At 35.5% G+C, this 18,658-nt stretch overlaps 1 protein-coding gene across 4 annotated transcripts in view; it reads left to right on the forward strand.

Annotated features, from left to right (window-relative positions):
* LOC126821254 (DNA helicase MCM8) overlaps positions 1 to 18,658 on the forward strand; it is a 39,107-nt gene that overhangs the window by 2,000 nt on the left and 18,449 nt on the right. For all 4 annotated transcript variants that reach the window (XM_050549646.2, XM_056100752.1, XM_050549645.2 and 1 more), the window contains 11 exons: positions 1,461 to 1,521; positions 2,009 to 2,097; positions 3,789 to 3,939; positions 4,145 to 4,245; positions 5,972 to 6,013; positions 7,148 to 7,233; positions 13,865 to 13,947; positions 14,653 to 14,721; positions 14,994 to 15,183; positions 17,525 to 17,555; positions 17,976 to 18,038. In XM_050549646.2, the coding sequence (XP_050405603.1) occupies positions 1,461 to 1,521; positions 2,009 to 2,097; positions 3,789 to 3,939; positions 4,145 to 4,245; positions 5,972 to 6,013; positions 7,148 to 7,233; positions 13,865 to 13,947; positions 14,653 to 14,721; positions 14,994 to 15,183; positions 17,525 to 17,555; positions 17,976 to 18,038 (966 nt within the window). The remainder of the gene's footprint in view (positions 1 to 1,460; positions 1,522 to 2,008; positions 2,098 to 3,788; positions 3,940 to 4,144; positions 4,246 to 5,971; positions 6,014 to 7,147; positions 7,234 to 13,864; positions 13,948 to 14,652; positions 14,722 to 14,993; positions 15,184 to 17,524; positions 17,556 to 17,975; positions 18,039 to 18,658) is intronic.

The raw sequence follows: 18,658 nt of genomic DNA on the forward strand, positions 1-18,658 counted from the left end.
TATCTTAATATAGTATCACTGTAAAAAAAATATTAAAGTAGCTAAGTCTCTAACTCAATATCATCCAAAATCTTCGACATTGAAAACACGATTTATTTGTCGCTTTAAATCAATATTGATGTTGTGATCTTACCGGGAAAAGATGTCCCTCTGATATCCAATATTTTAGATAAAATAAACATTTTACAATTGGTACACAAATCGTGTACCATAATGCGCTATTTGTAATAAGGGACTCGAAAAACAAGGCTAGGCATATTTCACAAGTCATGTCAAACGGTGACGCTATATTCTTATCTGGAGAGCATGCCCAATAAATACTATCGGCGTAGACTGGAAAATCCAGACACTAGAGATTGAAATTTGATTGAGAATAATGGCATATTTCGCCGAACCTAACTGATTAGAAATTACAGTAAAAACAGAAACAATTGAATGTAAATCAATTTATAAACATTCATATGCGATGCAATCCATTTGTTTCAATTTCTAGGTCCCAAATATTAGCGACTTAGCTCCTTTAATATAGTATCACTGTAAAAAATAATGCTTTCAATACATCAAATACAGTAAACCTCGCATAAGTCGGATTTGTAGAAGTAAGATCGTTTCTGAACTCAGATAAAATCGTTTGATCCTGCACGATTTTCTTATTAAATTTCTGCGCCTAAGTCGGATCTTCGCTCAATTCGTATCAAAATGTTCGGTCAATTTGATCTAATTCCGGCTTTTTTCCTTCGCCTAAGTCGGATCGGCAGTATGTTCACAACATGCTGTAAAAATACATCCCCCTCCGCTAAACGGCCTGGCTGACTCCATTGAAATCCAAATACAGGGCAGCGCACAAATTTGCGCAACTCAACCATATAAGACGAAACGAAATTGGAATTTTTGAAAAAATTTGATTGTAATTGGGTTAGGCAAAGCAATAATTGACTGAAGTTTTTCCCCTTTCAACGATTCTAATTTTTCCCCACCCCAGCTTACCTAAATTTCTTTTCGTCTTATATGGCCGAGCCACGTAAATCTGTACGCCACCCCGCATCTAGCCTTTTAGCAGAAGGGGACATGTTTTTAACAGCATGTTGTGTTGCACATACTGACTCTAGCGAGGTAAGCAAGGCCTTATTTTCTCACTTAAATGTTCCTTTACATTGTTCAGGCGTTCATAAAGACTGACACACGACCGTAAAGCAGTAAAAAATTTCCCAGTAAAATTGACTGGGAACCGATTGTATTTCGACAAGGATTCAATTCAGTAGGACGGTTCTTGAACGTACAGTACGATAATGAGACCTACGTTCAGAGCTGATCTAGGTATTCGGCTAACTTGGATCTTGGTGTAACTCTGATAAAATGGGTCACTCCATTTAGATCTGACTTATGCAAAGTTTACTGTAATTGTATCCATAGTATTGTGTCTTTTTCTTGTTATATATTTTTAAAACATTTTATTCTAGGATGATATTGAAGTAACAGGATTCATAACAGTGGATTTCAAAGATTTTTCATCTGATCCAAGTAGGACAATTAAGCTATTACTGACATGTTTTTTTAAAAATATGTACATATACATGCAATGAGCAGAGGTGGGAACTCGAGTCCTGTGACTCAGACTTAAGTCACATCAACAAAGACCTGACTTGAGACTCAACTTAAAGTTATTAGGACTTGAGTCATAGTGAGGGGACATAACTTGCCTTTTTCGTCATGAATTGCTGACTCAGTTGATGAACATTAAGTACATTGCATACATAAAGTACATGAAAAGGTATCAGTTGCATACAGATCTACAATAATAAAGAGGATTGTGTAACTTGGGATGTAATTACACACTCAAAAAAATTATGTAGTGACATGCTGCATTGCACAACTTACATGTTATTTAAATATTACAAAACCTCCCTACTTAGAAAGAGTGAGGATTACCCTCATTTTTCTTGAAAAACATTGTGAGTTCAGTTTATATGTTTTCTCATATTTTGCTCTTTAATTCCCCTATTTTCAGTAATAACTGGTTCTTATCCCGGCCTCTCAAATGAATTGAGGAACAGTCCAGAAAAAATCGTTTCATGTTTAGGACTAGCCATACATCAGGTAATTTTTTAACAGAGATTAGCGGATTGATTACAGCGGTACAACAATTTATTTGTTAGCTATTTGAATTCCCAAAATGAGAAGCAGGTCTACAAATACCCGCGAATCTCCGAATCTAATTCGCGCAAGGATTCTCGCAAGAGCTTACGCTGCGAATCTACAAGGATTTGCGTAAAATCTCGGAGAATTGTCGAGTCCGACTATTTGAATGTCAGTGTTCTTAGCCGATTGATGTTTAATCTAGCCAATTGTGATCGTCTAATCAAATCTCCAAACAACCAACTTTTCATCAATATTTCATCATCTTACTTTTGTTTCATTCTTAAAAATGCACCTGCCTTGTTTTTTTTTTGGGTGGGGGGGGGTTGTTGCCTATTTGCCAAATATCACATATTGTTATTTATGACATGTACATATGTTTATATTGTATGCTGTCCTCAATGGATGTTTCGATACAATAAAATCTTATCTTACCTTATCTTACCTTGGTGAGAATCAGCCATATGTGGTTCATAATCCGAATAATTAGCACATTTAACAGTGATTTTGATAATCCAGTAAAAAAACTAGCTTGCTGATAATTCATAATAGGTTCAATAAAATACGCCACGTGGCGAATTAATGCGATCTCGGCATGGTTTGTGAATTACACGTCTTCCATGCTCTGTCCGTGTGAATTCCAGATACCAGTAGAATTTAAAATAATAACTGGATCATACATTGATGGATTCACTGACCAGTTGTTAGGTAAATTTAAATCTTCATTGAATATAATTCCCTGATAGAACACCGAATATACTGAGAGAAACCGTGGATATTTTCCCTGACAGAATCTCCAATGCCAAATTCCAATGACACGTGACATATCAGTTGGAATTAGGTCAATAAACCATTTCTAAATAGTGTTTACCGTTATGATTTTTTTTATTTTATATACATGCTGACAAAGGCTTAATTTTAAAGATATTATAGAAGGCTATATCATAGTCGTACAGAATTTTATTTTATAGCAATTTCAGTTATGGTTGTCACGTGATCATTGTGCCGTTTGTCTAACATTGACGAATGATTAAAATCTTTTGCAAGTTACGTGACTAGTTATGAGATGGACAATAGACTACAAATTGTGCTATGAAGAAATGCCATGGTGCTATTTCAGCTTATTTTGGCTACGGCATTTTCTGGATATTACTTTTGACACTATTTAAGTGTTTACTAAAAACTCCATCTGATTGTTTTATTTGTATCATTGTTGTTGTATTTTGCTTAACACAATAAACACAATTTTGTTTTTTTAGACAGTATTATTAATTAATATTTGGAGGATTCGCGCAGATTCCATTTGATAATCCTCTTAGATTCTCGCAAAATATGACAAATTTCTAGACCAGAGAAGTGGTATACCGGGTTAAAAATGGTGTGCAAAATGAAAAGTAGTATGCCGTGTGAGAAGTGATATGCTAAATGAGAAGTGGTATGCTGTGTGAGAAGTGATGTGATAAATGAGAATTTTTAATCCAAAGTTTTGTACACCCTGTTTTAATACAGTATTCTTGTCATACTTAGAACCTGTTCAGATTTACTTGATCAAATTTGTCTTCCTTCACTGTTTAATGACTATGTATACCCTGACTTTCAATCCCATTAATCTCTGAAATCCTACATAATGTTATTGTTTGTTTTTTTCATAGGTAGTGTGTAACTTTCGTAAGAAAGAAAATGAAGAGAGTGTTGATCTTACTCCATCTCAAAAGTTAGACTACAGTGTTCCTATTATACATGCTAGAATAAATAATATTGGATCTGCAACACCTTTAAGATTAGTCAAAGCTAATTGTTATGGTAAGAAGATATAAGATGGGTTCAAGGCAATAAAATTAATAACACATCAGAATATTATCACACCATTGTTTGAACTAGCAGATAATCTGTGAAAACAAAAAAAAAAATGTATAAAAATTTAAGTGTTTTATATTTTCGAAAAAAGAAATCTGACCAATGAATTTTTATGTTACAGGCATCTAGTTTGTGGGTGTTTTTGTTTTAGGTAAATTTATATCAATAAAAGGAACAGTTGTACGAGTGAGTAATATTAAACCACTATGTACCACCATGGGATTTGAGTGTGTTTCTTGTAGTACAGTACAGGTCAGCTAGAATACTCTTATACTTTTTCAGCATCTGTGACATAAATTTTTGATCTGTTTTAAATAAATAGTAATTTGATCACGTGCCAAATCTATCCAAAAGCATGCTCAACGCGCAATGAGGAAATAGTTATATACACAGTGAACAGAGAGTCTAATTCTTATAGCATTCCCAAAGTAAGTGGGTCTTCGGCTGTCTAGTCAACGTTTCACAGTTTCGGATATTTCAGAGATAAATCATTCCAAAATTTAGGGGCAACTGCACTTAAACTGTTTCAATATCGACTGTGGAACGACAAGAGTGTTCTGATTATAAAATTTCAAAGATCAATTTGGCTGATATAGTGTTGGTAGTTCAGATAAATAGTTGGCTGCATGATTTCGCAGATGCTAGTATGTGAGGCACAGGGCCTTAAAGTTGACGCGAGCAGGAATTTGGAGCTCTTGTTAATTGTTTGTAGCTTTAAAACAAATTTTTATACAACCAGATTTTCATGTGGACACTCTACTGGTCACAATTATTATCCGTTCCTTTCGATATTGGCATGTATCGGATTGAAACTTCATGGATTATGGCCCCTGTTTGTACGAAAAATCATGTTTTTAGCTTGTGGACACTATAGATGTTACAATTTTTATCCGCTTATGTTGAAACTTGAAATGTAAGTTGATAATCCAAAGATCTCGGTTCCTTTCGATATTGTTGAAACTTGAAATGTAAGTTTATAACCCAAAAATCTTGGTTCCTTTCGATATTCGCGCATATCGGACTGTAACTTCCTGAATTATGGCCCCTGATTGTACGAAAAATCGCATTTTTAGCTTTTGGACCCTATAGAAGTCATAATTTTTATCCGATTTAAAAAAACATATTATTATATCACCGTTACACCCTAAATCGGCCCAAAATTGACAGACAAAATGGCCGCCGTTCGTTCTCAAATAGCGCAAAAATATGGTATATCAAGGTTGTGGACCCTATAGAGGTCACAATTTTTATCCGATTTTGTTGAAACTTGAAATGTAAGTTTATAACCCAAAGATCTCTGTTCTTGTCAAAATTCGCGCATATCGGACCGTAACTTCCTGAATTATGACCCCTGATTGTACGAAAAATCACTTTCTTTTTAGCTTGTTCTCTATCCATCTCTTGAAAATGTGGGTGTTAATGCCTGGCAGCCGCTGGTTAGCTTGTGGACCCTATAGAGGTCATAATTTTTATCCGATTCAAAAAAACGTATTATTATATCACCGTTACACCCTAAGGACGACTGAGTTCGAATTTCGTGAAAATCGGCCCAAAATTGACAGACAAAATGGCAGCCGTTCATTCTCAAATAGCGTAAAAATATGGTATATCAAGTTTGTGGACCCTAAATAGGTCACAATTTTTATTCAATTTTCTTGAAACTTGAAATGTATGTTTATAACCCAAAGATCTCGGTTTCTTTCGATATTTGCGCATATCGAATTGTAATTTCCTCAATTATGGCCCTTGATTGTAGGAAAAATCACTTTCTTTTTAGCTTGTTCTCTATCCATCTCTTGAAAATGTGGGCGTATCCTGCCTGGCAGCCGTTGGTTCTAAATGTGGTGCTTTTCAGATGTGAATAAATCAATGTATGAAATATTTTATGAAGAAATTGTAGATATAAGATAATGATTTAAAAACTGATTGGTAAAAATAACCGTAATGGTAAAAAATGATTTACTATTTTAAATTTCAGTGCCTATCTTTACCTGATGGAAAGTATATTGTACCAACTAGAGTAAGTAAGATTTCTATTAAAATGGCTTTCTAATTTAGCTAGAATGTTCAAACTTGGTGTAGGTGTTTATTAGGTCAATGCCTTGATGGAGTTCGAAGATGAGCATTTTCTGCTTAGGGTAATTTGATTGGTTGATGCTTTGGGACATGATAACATTAGTTCTAATTAAGTGAGAGTGATGAAACTCGGTGTATAATTTCATTACGTCAATACCTTGACTAAGTTCGATAATGAGCATTTTCTGCTAGAACGATGAGCAATTTGATTGGCCGAGACTTTGGAACACAATAACTCTCCTGCTAATTGAGCTAGAATGTTCAAACTTGGTGTAGGTGTTTATTAGGTCAGTGTCTAGATGGAGTTCGAGGATCAGCATTTGCTGATTGGTCGATACTTTGGAACACAAAAACTTTCATGCTAATTGAGCTACAATGTTCACACTTGGCGTAGGTGCATGTTAGCTGAAAGCCTTGATGGAGTTCAAAGATGAGAATTTTCTGCTAAGGGTAAGCAGAGCTAAGCAATTGGATTGGTTGATGCTTTGGGACATAACTTTAGTTCTAATTAATTGAGAGTTAAGCTTGGCGCAGACGGTCAACTTTTCGTCGCTTGTTGCTGCAATAGGCAACTACTGGCAACTCCGAGCAATTGGCAACTCGAGGTCTCCCGTGTGCGCTGACTGGCAACGAGAAGCAATTTTTCCCCGGATGTATCCGGAATGCCGATATCACGTGATCATTCAAAATGGCGCCTTGAAATATCACATGACAGTAGAGCGCTCGCTGATTGGACAGTTAACCAGTTGCTTGTTGCCTGTTGTTGCCTACCGCCGCAGACGAGCAATTTTGAAGCAACAGATGAACAATTTCTCGGCGACGGGCGATTTTCTGTTGTCGAATATCAAACATGTTTGATATTTGGCAACGAGAAGCAACTCGGAGCAACAGCAGGTAACTATTGTTGCCCGTTGGCGCAGACGAATTTTCTGCTTAGGCTAAGAAGCGATGAGCAATTTGATTGGTCAAGACTTTGGAACATAACAACTCTGGATTTGTTGCCTTCAATAATTGATTTATTATTATTTACTCACAGATTTAGTAAAATATGATATTCTTACTATTCTTATAATTTTAGTGTATCTCATCTACTTGTCGAGGAAAAATATTTACTTCACTGACATCATCACTTTATACAGAGACTATAGATTGGCAAAGTATAAGGTACAGACTATTTTTATACGCCCACATTTTCATGTGGACGTACAGTACACTTCAAGCGGAAGTTCTAAATTTCCCCGAGGTCCGACCTGGGCGGAAATGAAAAATCGCGGACGTCAGTCAATCAATCCGCTCTGGCCACGCTCAAAATTCCGCTCTAAAATTCCTCCGCGAATTTAAATAAACCGCCGACCTCCGCGATTATTTTAAACCGCCGCCCACCGCGAAATTTTAAAAAGTCGGACTTTCCACGCATGTACAGTCGGCACATCCATAGCTGGTTTCAAATGGGTTTATTTATCGTGCGATTCAACGGCAGTGATATCGTAGTCGAATATCGGCATGCCAAAAAAAAGATTGTTAATTTAACACGGTTAGACACGCAGATTTTACTGGCTTATATTGAAAGATAACAAAAATCAAACAGGCTTTTAAATAATAAAATTAACAGAATTATGGCTGTACCGTACATTACTTCATCAATATGTTCGACATTTTTAAGACTTGCATCGATCTTCTATTTCAAACTCATTCAAATTACGAAAATTTCAAAGTTTACACACGTAGATGCTGGTCTTACCGTTAGCGAAAGTTTTGTCCATCGAAATAGCCATTTCCATTCGGACAAATATGTCACACAATGCATTTTAAATTGATAAATCACACCCGAACAAGTAATATATGCCTTCATCTCCTGTTTTCAAGCACACATAGCCAGAAGTCACCGTCACCCTTGCTGAACACATGTATCAGTCGGATAATACCTTGATTTCGGCACCAAAGAGTCTGGGTCAATGCATACTGTCAGTCAAGATTCCTAATTAATTACGTGAATTCACACGTGTCATCAAAAGGAATTGATAATTGACTAAAATAGAAGCCCCTTTAACAACAAATTGTTACCATGTCGTATTCTTGTAAACAATACTTTCTATTAATTTTATTTACGATAAAACTCGGGATTTAAAAATGTGGATATAAAAGATAATTCAATTTTTGAATCTGTACAGACTTAAAGGTTAGCGTATGCGCCGTGTGAAAAGAATACTTATTTATCATATTCGCAGGTGACATATTCTGTTAAAATCATTCGTTGAACCGGTGGTGATATTTTTTTTAATTTGGCACAAAAACCATCCCTTATATCGCACCGTGCCCCTTTAAGTCGGACTTTCCATGCATGTACAGTCAGCACATCCGTACATGTAAATGTTTTAAAATAGCTAGGTTTATTTATAGTGCAATTGCACCGCAGTCATCATATCGTAGTCGAATATCAGCTAATACGGCATGCAAAAAAAGATTGTTAATTTAACACGGTTAGACACGCAGATTTTGCTGTCTTACATTGAAAATATAACAAATATCAAAAATTGGCAGGCTTTTATATAATATAATAAACAGAGTTATGGCTGTACGATTCATTACTTCATCAATATGTTCGACATTTTTAAGACATTCAAAATTTATACACATAGATGTTGGTCTTACCGTGGGCGAAAGGTTTTGTCCATTAAAATATCCATTCCCATTCTGACAAATAAGTTTCACAATGCATTGTAAATCGGTAAATCACACCTGAAGTATTATATCTTCGGATTTAAATCACAAATGAATTAAATGCACACCTCGCCAGAAGTCAACGTCAACCTTGACGCAAACATGTACATAATACCATGATGACCTATTCATTTCGGCACCAAAGAGTCTGAGTCAATGCATACTGTCAATCAAGTTTCCAAATTATGTGAATTCGCACGTGTCATCAAAGGGAATTGATAATTGACTATAATAGAAGCCCCTTTAACAACAAATTGTTACCATGTCGTAGTCTTGTAGACAATACTTTCATTCTGAATTGTCAGTAAGTAATCATTACCCAAAATAGTTGACTTCATTAATAAAGAATAATTACAATTGGGGCGCCAACAAACTGGATTTTCACACTAAATAGGTGCGGTTGTCACGGCTAAATTACTAACAGGCTACGATGAATTAGGGTTAGGTTAGGGTTCCGATATCTTTATTTAGGGTTAGGGTTGGGTTAGGGTTCATTAGTCCACCGATATCTATCATTAGGGTTGAGTTAGGTTTATTGATACCCACATTATAGTATTTCTTATAGCGGCGGACTAGTGAACCCCTGTCGGTGATAATATTTTTAATTTGGCACACAAATCATCCCTTATAACTAACGCATGCTTTTTTGTGAGGCAATTTCCTTTGTTCTGTTTGATGTTCACTCTTTGATCAGTTACTATTAATCTAAGTTCTGTCCGGACAAGATCCCAGTCATAAGATCTGGTTGTTAGGTGTTTTATTAAAGGTTCTTCGATATGTTCATTGATAATTATTGGAAAGAAACCGAACCGGATTATTATTTAGGATATTTATCGTCAACTGTATAAATACGGTAAGCAGTTTGTGTGTTGCATTTATAAGTTAAAGTATAAAAAGAAATATTTGAAGGGGCTATTTAAGACATGATATTTTTAAGCCTTATACCTGTAACTGAAACGATTTGACGTGTTGATCTGTTTTGCAGTGTGGGGAATGGGGAATCTGTAAAGTCAAATACGAAACTGAAATAAGTAAACAATCTTCCAGCTTCTATCCAATATGACTTTTAATTTTGGGTACATGTATATATTGAGCGTTGGGAGCCGAATCGTCATTTTAATTGAATTACCGTTAAAGGAGAAAATATTCCTTCCTAGCAATTTATGCTAATTCGTTTATTTCTACGAATATCGTTAAATTGTTGTTCATAATTAAAACGGATAATCAATCAGTATATAAAAAAACAGCATATTTTAAAACACCCACGTGCAAATCGCTGCCTTCTATATATGTTTATTGTCGTCCATTTTCAGACATTGTTATCAGAATTCACGAAACATGGTTTCATTGTCTGCTTGTCGGATCAACTAATGACATGGAAAATTGCTATGTGTCTGTGCTTTATGGTGTGATTCACGAATTAAATACCGATGTAGATGTACATTATAAATGAATAGAACATAACGGACATTTTAGGATATGAATACAATAATACATTGGTACACTTTAGTTAATAATCAAAACGGAATTTGAAAAGAGTATTATGAATATATATGAATTACCGGTGAACTAAAACGACTAATATACTCGTGATATCGTTCCATTAAATATTTGTTTCTTTCTAATAACGTTGTGGCAATATGGACTAAATTACTCTGACTATTTCAAATCACTATGGACTATAATCCGCCGCGAATTTGATATTTCCACCGACTATAATCCGCCGCGAATTTAATATTTTCGCGGGCGATAATCCACCGCGAATTTTATATTTTCGCGGGCTTTTTTCCGCCCAGACCGTCTCTAATTCCGCGGAGTGTATATGGGTAAAACACCGCGATTTTTGAGCGGAAAAAACGCCCACAAGGACTATTTTCATACTTCCGCCTGAAGCGTACTGTATATTGTCGTAGCCCCTGTCCGTCCGTCCACAATTGTTTGTGGACACTATACAGGTCACAATTCTTATCCGATTTCAACGAAACTTGATATATAGGTTTATCTCCTGAAGATCTCGGTTCCTTTCGATATTGGCATGTATCGGACCGTAACTTCATGGATTATGGGCCCTGATTGTACGGAAAATCACGTTTTTAGCTTGTGGACCCTATAGAGGTCACAATTTTTATACGCCCACATTTTCATGTGGACGTATTATTATGCCGTCGCCCCTGTCCATCCGTCCGTCCGTCCACAATTCACAATTCTTATCCGATTTTGACGAAACTTGAAATATAGGTTTATCCCCAAAAGATCTCGACTGCTTCCGATATTGACATGTATCGGATCGAAACTTCATGGATTATGGCCCCTGATTGTACGAAAAATCACGTTTTTAGATTGTGGACCCTATAGAGGTCACAATTTTTATCCGATTTTAAAAAAAACGTTTAAAAATACCACCGTTACACCCTAAGGATGGTTGAGTTCGAATTTTCATAAAAATCGGACCAAAACTGACAGACAAAATGGCCGCCCCTCGTACTCAAATAGCGTAAAAATATGGTATATGAATGTTGTGGACACTCTAGAGGTCACAATTTTCTTCTGATATTGATGAAACTTGAAATGTAAGTATAACTCAAAGATCTTTATTCCTTTCGATATTCGCGCATATCGGATCGTAACTTCCTGAATTGTGGCCCCTGATTGTATGAAAAATCGCATTTTTAGCTTCAGGTCCCTCTAGAGGTCACAATTATTATCTGATTTATAGAAACATTCAAATATGTCTCTGTTACACCGTAATTTAGGCTGAGTTTGAATTTTCGTGAAAATCGGACTAAAACTGCCAGACAAAATGGCCGCCCCTCGTGTGCAAATAATTTTGATCCGCTTTTGATGAAACTTGAAATACATGTTTATAACCCAAAGATATTGGTTCCTTTCGATATTCGTGCGTATCAGATCATAACTTCCTGAATTATGGCCCCTGATTGTACGAAAAATCGCTTTTTTAGCTTGTGATCCTTCTAGAGGTCACAATTATTATCCGATTTAAAAAAACGTTCGAATATATCACTTCGGATTTTAAAAACCGTTTAAATATATCACCATTCCACCAAAATGAATGTTGAATTCAAATATTGGGAAAATCAAAATGAAACTGCCCGACAAAATGTCCGCTCTTTGTACGCGAATTGTGTAAGAGTATGCAATACGAAGGTTGTGGACCCTGTAGAGGTCACAATTTTTATCCAATTTTGATGAAACTTACAACATATCTTTATATCCCAAAGATCTAGGTCCCTTTTGATATTTGCGCATTTCAGACCATAACTTTCTGGATTATTGCCCCTGATTGTACAAAAGATCCTGTTTGTTTTTAGCTTGTTCTCTATCCATCTCTTGCACGACCAATTTTTGTGTTTATCGTATACAGGCTGGAATTCTAAATGGAACATCTTGGAATTTGGCATATTTATTTCTTATACTGTAAGGATAGAAACTATTTATTTTGGTGCATGTCCCGACCCCCAGGGGTGTTGTACCCCATCCACTTTTTTGTTAACTTTTATCTGTAAATACTCTACAGGTTGCAATAATTAAAGATACATTATGGGAGATTTTAATAGAGAGTTGGCCATTCTTGCTATAACAGTTCAAAAATAGATGATGAAAGAAGAATATATTGAAAATTTAAGTCAAATTACTTTATTCTGAACAAAGTTATCACCATTGTAATTTTTGACTAGAAATAGGAGTCAACTTTCTCTTCACCGTCTCCGAGAATGGCCGATCGTTTGATTGACAGGCGTTAACTCCACCTACATAATCTCGATTATCAAGTAACGTTTTCAATGGCCGTGGTACCGTTAGCCTATCCGGTTTGAGACGGGGTTGCAATTCAATTCATATCACATTTATTTTTACTACAAATTAAAAGTAAGGCTTTTAATATATAGATAAGAAGCGAAAGTTTGAAAGGAATGGACCAAATCAATGAGGCATAATTATAGCCGACTTCTTGTTAGCCTGCGTGTACTCTTGTACTGTAGTAACTGGGGTAGGCCTACGTAACTCCTGAAGCAGACAAATAAGAAACAGTGATCCAAAGGGGCTGCAATTCAATTGGGATGATGTTAGCTGCGATGTTTATCAATTTCCATAATTTTTCTGTAAGCGCAAGTGACATAAGAGCGCTAATACCGACATCTAAACTCTCATTTTAACCACAACTAAACATAATATCAAGGCCGTATATATCGAACTTTCAATCAAATTGATTGACATGCGGCCTCGCTCAACAGCGGCCTCGCTTCGTACACTCTATCATTTAGCCTCGCTCTAAAATTTCTGGGAGTATGACGTCAACGTAACAACTAATCTCCGCTTACGACGCCATTTGATAATTTAATCAATCAATGAAATCCTGTTTAAATCCCAGCTGAATCCAAGCCATCCGTGGGTCTACAGAGTTGATTTTGGGCTTGTTGTGTAAATAAAGATCTAATTTATAATTTCTATGACATCTGAAGCCTAAATAAAGACTTGCAATAATCAGATTTAGCTCTTGCATAATGTATGTTTAACAGATTTTGTTCAAATTCAGCATATCAATCATTTCAATAACATAGTGGTACCTATTTATATTGTTCCATATCCAACCCCCAGGGGCAGAGCCATGCCCAATTTTTGTGTTTATTGTCTACAGACTGCAATTCTGAATGGATTATCTTGGAACTTTGCACTTTGCACATTTATTCCTTATACCGTAAAGACAGCAACTATTTATCTTGGTGCATGCCCACTTTTTTGTTAATATTTAGTCTGTACATTTGGCAAAACAAACCCAACGCCTAGCCCTCTTGTCATATTACAGTCATTGCAGCCATTTCATATTTCATTCTCTTCATTATAAAAAGTACCATATCAATCAAAGCAGGAATGTGAACTTACATTGCAGCGTTAGCGATGCTCTTTTTATAATAGTAATAATGTATATTTGTAATGCGCTTTATTATCCATCCATCTCAAACTGCTTGTAATAGGGACAATATTATATCTAATGTACTTTTCTGGTCTTCAGAAATTTTATTCTACACCCCTAAAATATTTGTCCTTCTGTTTTCAGAATACAAGAAATAATGTGTGATGATCAAAAGGAATCAGGAAGAATACCACGCACTATAGATTGCGATTTAACTTATGATTTAGGTAAGTATGTTACCAATTGAAATCAGTGTCCAAAACAAACATTTTCCAAGCACAGGTTGCGTTTCTATGACAGTTCTACTATTTCCAGAATTGTCGTATGTTGACACTAACTATGCAAGACAACAAGGCAAGACCCGGGGGACCCGAGTGAAATAGTCAAGCAGGATTCCTCCTCGATAAATCAGTCAGCCTACGGACTGGCGTTTGTGTCAAACACTGATAAAAATATGAATACAAAGTGGCAACATATATCATTAAAAGGATATTTTTCATTTGCACTGTATGCAGGCCCCTGTATTTTTGCTATCCTTCTTCACTGATTACTTTAGCTTATTTTATTAAAGGGATTAGATTTACATGAAGTCAATACTTATATCTCGTATACAAATTGACAATTGGGATGAGTTGAATAAAAAGTAAAACTTTGCTTACAGACATTTGGTAGTTTGAGGAGCACTAGAAAGATCAAGTATGGTACACAACACTACTAATTGGGATAATAGTTTTATAACAAGGCATTTAAACTAACTATCAGTGTATCAGCACTGTGTAGCGGACAGCACCTTAAAAAGCAAGAAGCAATTTCCGAATGATTTAGTACTGGATTATGATAGGTTTTTAAAATGAATTCACAGAGTTCATAATACAATGTATACTGTTGTTTTAATAATTAATTTGATTATACAACTGATGTTATTCTTATAGTTGATAGTTGTGTACCTGGTGATATTGTAACTGTTACTGGTATAGTCAAGGTTAATAGTGTTGAAGAAAGTAAGTTTAATTATATACAATATATATCATCTTCTATATAAACAATCTGTATTTTTCATTTGTATATTGATGAAATGTTAATAAAATACAGATGGCACAGCTTTTTTTAGCTGTAAAAATGATAAATTTATCCACCTTTAGGCCAAACAAGAAAGCTATTAAGATAATCCTTCTATATAAATTGATGTGGTAGAGTTATATATATGAACCAGGATATCTCTTTATTTGCCATTAATACATGTTTTCAATGATTTTGTTTTATGTTATTATAGATCGAAGCCGTACTAAAGACAAATGTATGTTTTTATTATATCTACATGTTAATAGTGTAAGTAATCTGAAGGGTAATAATAAAGCAGCAGGAGAAAGTACTACTGGACTTGCTATGGATTTTAGTATGAAAGAACTATATGCTATAGAAGAAATACAAAGTGAAGAAAAGTTATTCAGATTATTAATAGGGTAATTACAATACAATAAATGATACAATTTAATTCTAACCTTCCCCCCACCACCACCAAAAGCTAACCTTCCCCCCACCACCACCAAAAGCGAGTTCAGAAACTGTTATATAATGTTTGGCTATGTTAATTGTATACCGTATTCCTGACACAATGGCCGAGAAATCCCTCTCTAGCCATTGCTATTCTTACACTGAAAACTTGAGTTTTTGTCGGAGTGTGTCATCGTCCGTTCAAACCTCTCCTGAGTACAGTAATATAAAAGGAATTTTCATGACTGCCACTTAACGGGAGTGACCTCTTTAAAAAAAAAAATCCTAGTGTTTGTCGGAGCTGATTTCAAGAAATTTTTACGCTTTCCTTGGATGCATCGGGAGCAAACATCGATAAATTTGGCCGTGGCTGAAACTCGCTATTGGTACGAAAATTCTTTGACTAAAATCTCTGATATAAATTCTATAAACGTGTCTGTTTATAACTCAATAATATTTATCTATTTTTGTGAAGAAAATCCATGAATTATTTATTTTATCAAAATCTTGTATTGCAATTCAGTTTAAAACACAATACGCAACATGACAGTCCTTCTCTTTGATCTGCTGTGTAGTCCAAGAAATGATAATAAGATTCCATGTGCGCGGCGATTACCCAATGATGACATTGTAGCTATTTTGGATAGCCTTGTTTATCACACTAGTTAATTGAGCATAATACATTTCGCACGTTATGACGTAATGTAGCCACGATTGTCACCAGTGACCAGACACTTAACAGAAACATATTTAGAGCTGGTTAATCCTGATTGAATTCGTTACGTGTAGTAATGTATTGGTTGTTGATCAGACTGTTGAACCAATCATAATTTAGGACAGAAATTTGTGGCGAATACGGCAGTGCTTGAGTTGGATTAGGTCTAATCGACCAAAAACCTTCCGAGGAGTATGATTGTATACATATGTAAACAATAATGGAATCGGATTTAATGTTCTGTCAATATAATACAGTTATTTTAAGATAAACGTATGGCTAATTTTTATACGCCCACATTGAAATGTGGTCGTATATTGTAGTCGGCCTCGTCTGTCCGGCCTGCGGCCGATTTTGATGAAAATTGAAATACATGTTTATACCACAAAGGACTTGGTTCCTTTCAATAATTGGGTATATCCGAAAATAACTTCCTGGATTATGGCCCCTGATTGTTAGAAAAATCACATTTTTAGCCTGTGGACCCGCTAAATTTTAAAAAAAAAATCAATGAAGGTTGAGTTTGGATTTCGTTCAAATCTGACCCAAACTGATTTACAAATAGGCCACTCCTTGTAGTCCGTCACTCCGACTAAAGTTAATGTCTGATTGACTTTGAATTTATACACAGTGTTTAAGGTCATGAGACGAAGAAGCCTATTGATTTTCAGCGCATACCGATAATTACTGACAGAGTTATGGCCCTTGATCACTTCAAAATATCTTGTGGATGCTCTAGAGGCTAAAGATAATATCCGATTGACTTTAAATTTTTACACAGTGTTAAAGGTCATGAGACGAAGATGCCTATTGATTTTCAGTTATTTCCGATAATTACTGCCAGAGTTACCGAGCTATGGCCCTTGATCACTTCAAAAAATCTTGTGAACGCTCTAGAGGCTAAAGTTGATATCCAATTGACTTTAAATTTATACAGTGTTTAAGGTCATGAGACAAAGAAGCCTATTGATTTTCAGCAGTTGCAGATAATTACTGACAGACGTATGGCCCTTGATCACTTTGAAAATTTTTTATGATTTGAACAGCTAAATCCATGATATTAAAAGTTTTATATACTAAATGTTTGCATGGGGCAGAACTGATAATTACTTCATGAGTTGTTACTCTTAATCAGATTTTAGTGTATTATAAATGTTTCATTACCGAAAAAAGTAAAAATATGCGACAACACTTGTTGACCGCCCGGACGATTTAGCTGCTGTGGGCGTATGTTTCGTTGCCTGGCCACTTATCTTTATTTCTATGGTTATGTAGAGAAGTTTACCTGGATAGTGGCGATTTGAACTACTCTTCTGCGATTTCAAACTTTCAGGGGTCTTTTGGCATGCACTCCAGACGTCACTCACGGTCTCTGTGTATGCTGATGGATGGACTCTGGTTTTTAGTCCCTTCTGCAATCTGCATGACTGGACACACTTTATAGGTCAACACCACCACACCTGACAAATGAGTGCCAAAGTTGGAAAATCTGAAAGGGTTTTCCTCTTGACTAGACATTCTAGTTGGGTGTCCAGTAACCCTGACCCTATGTAAATAAAGATTTATTAAGGTCTGTTTTATTTTATATGCTTCAGCTCAATCTGTCCATCCATTTATGGTCATGAGGTAAGGGTTTATTGATATCAAATTCTGTTTTATTATTAAAATAAAATGTAATGATCCCTAATGAAATATACCAACCTTATGTTTATGTGTATATTTTTTGTGATACATGTTGTATATATGTATATATATATATTATGAATTTGGCGCAGTGATTTAGAGTATAGGTTTGAGACTCAAATTGAGTATCAAGTTCTTGTGCACTTAAATCAGATCCCAATATTGGAGTCTACCCAGTTTTATATGGATACTGATAGGATGGTGTATATAGTCATGGTACACAAATAAATTGTTGTGCTCTTTGGTTGTGGCGTAGAGCGAGGTAATCAGGTTTGAGACTGGGATTGGAATTGTATCACGCATTGAGCATAGCTCTAAGTGGTGGGATATTATAAACACATTATTGTTATTGTTTTAATTTAGATGGTGAAAGCTGGATTAGTATTAACATTATTTGGTGGTACCAACAAGTATACCAATGATAAAGTAAGTTGAATATAGAATATTTTGTAACTAAATGAACTTAGTGGATTCAGAGCTTAAACTAATACATAGGACACTCAGGGTGTGACAATGTAAGATATGTCGTTTTATATAGGAAACTTAAGATACTGTGGCTCAGCGAGTAAGGAGCTGGCTCATTTACCAGGACTTCCACCAAAGAGAGTCTAATCCTGTGTACACGTTCAATGTGCACGTAAAAGAACCTTAAAAGTTTGAATTTGAAGGAGAGTAGGAGGAACTGTCCAGACAAAATTTCTGTCATAGCACACTGCATGGCGTATGCCTGTCTTCTCTGGCCCCTCTTGTTGAAGGAAAGTCAGACGTTTAATCCCATTTCGTTTCATTTTATTTCCAAGAAATGTCACTTCTGGGAAAATTTGCCCAATGTGCATTTTATGGCCTTAGAATTATAATAATTAATTGTCCCCCGCCTTTTGAAATGGGTCTGCTGTCCGTCTGTCTGTCACACTTTTTTTGACACAATAACTCTCCTTCTAATTGAACTACAATGTTCAAACTTGGTATAGGTGTTTATTAGGTCAATGCCTTAATGCAGTTCGAAGATGAGCATTTTCTGCTCAGGGTAAGCAGAGATAAGCAAT

This window comes from Patella vulgata, chromosome 5, assembly GCF_932274485.2.
Source record: "Patella vulgata chromosome 5, xgPatVulg1.2, whole genome shotgun sequence".
NCBI classification, from domain to species: domain Eukaryota; kingdom Metazoa; phylum Mollusca; class Gastropoda; family Patellidae; genus Patella; species Patella vulgata.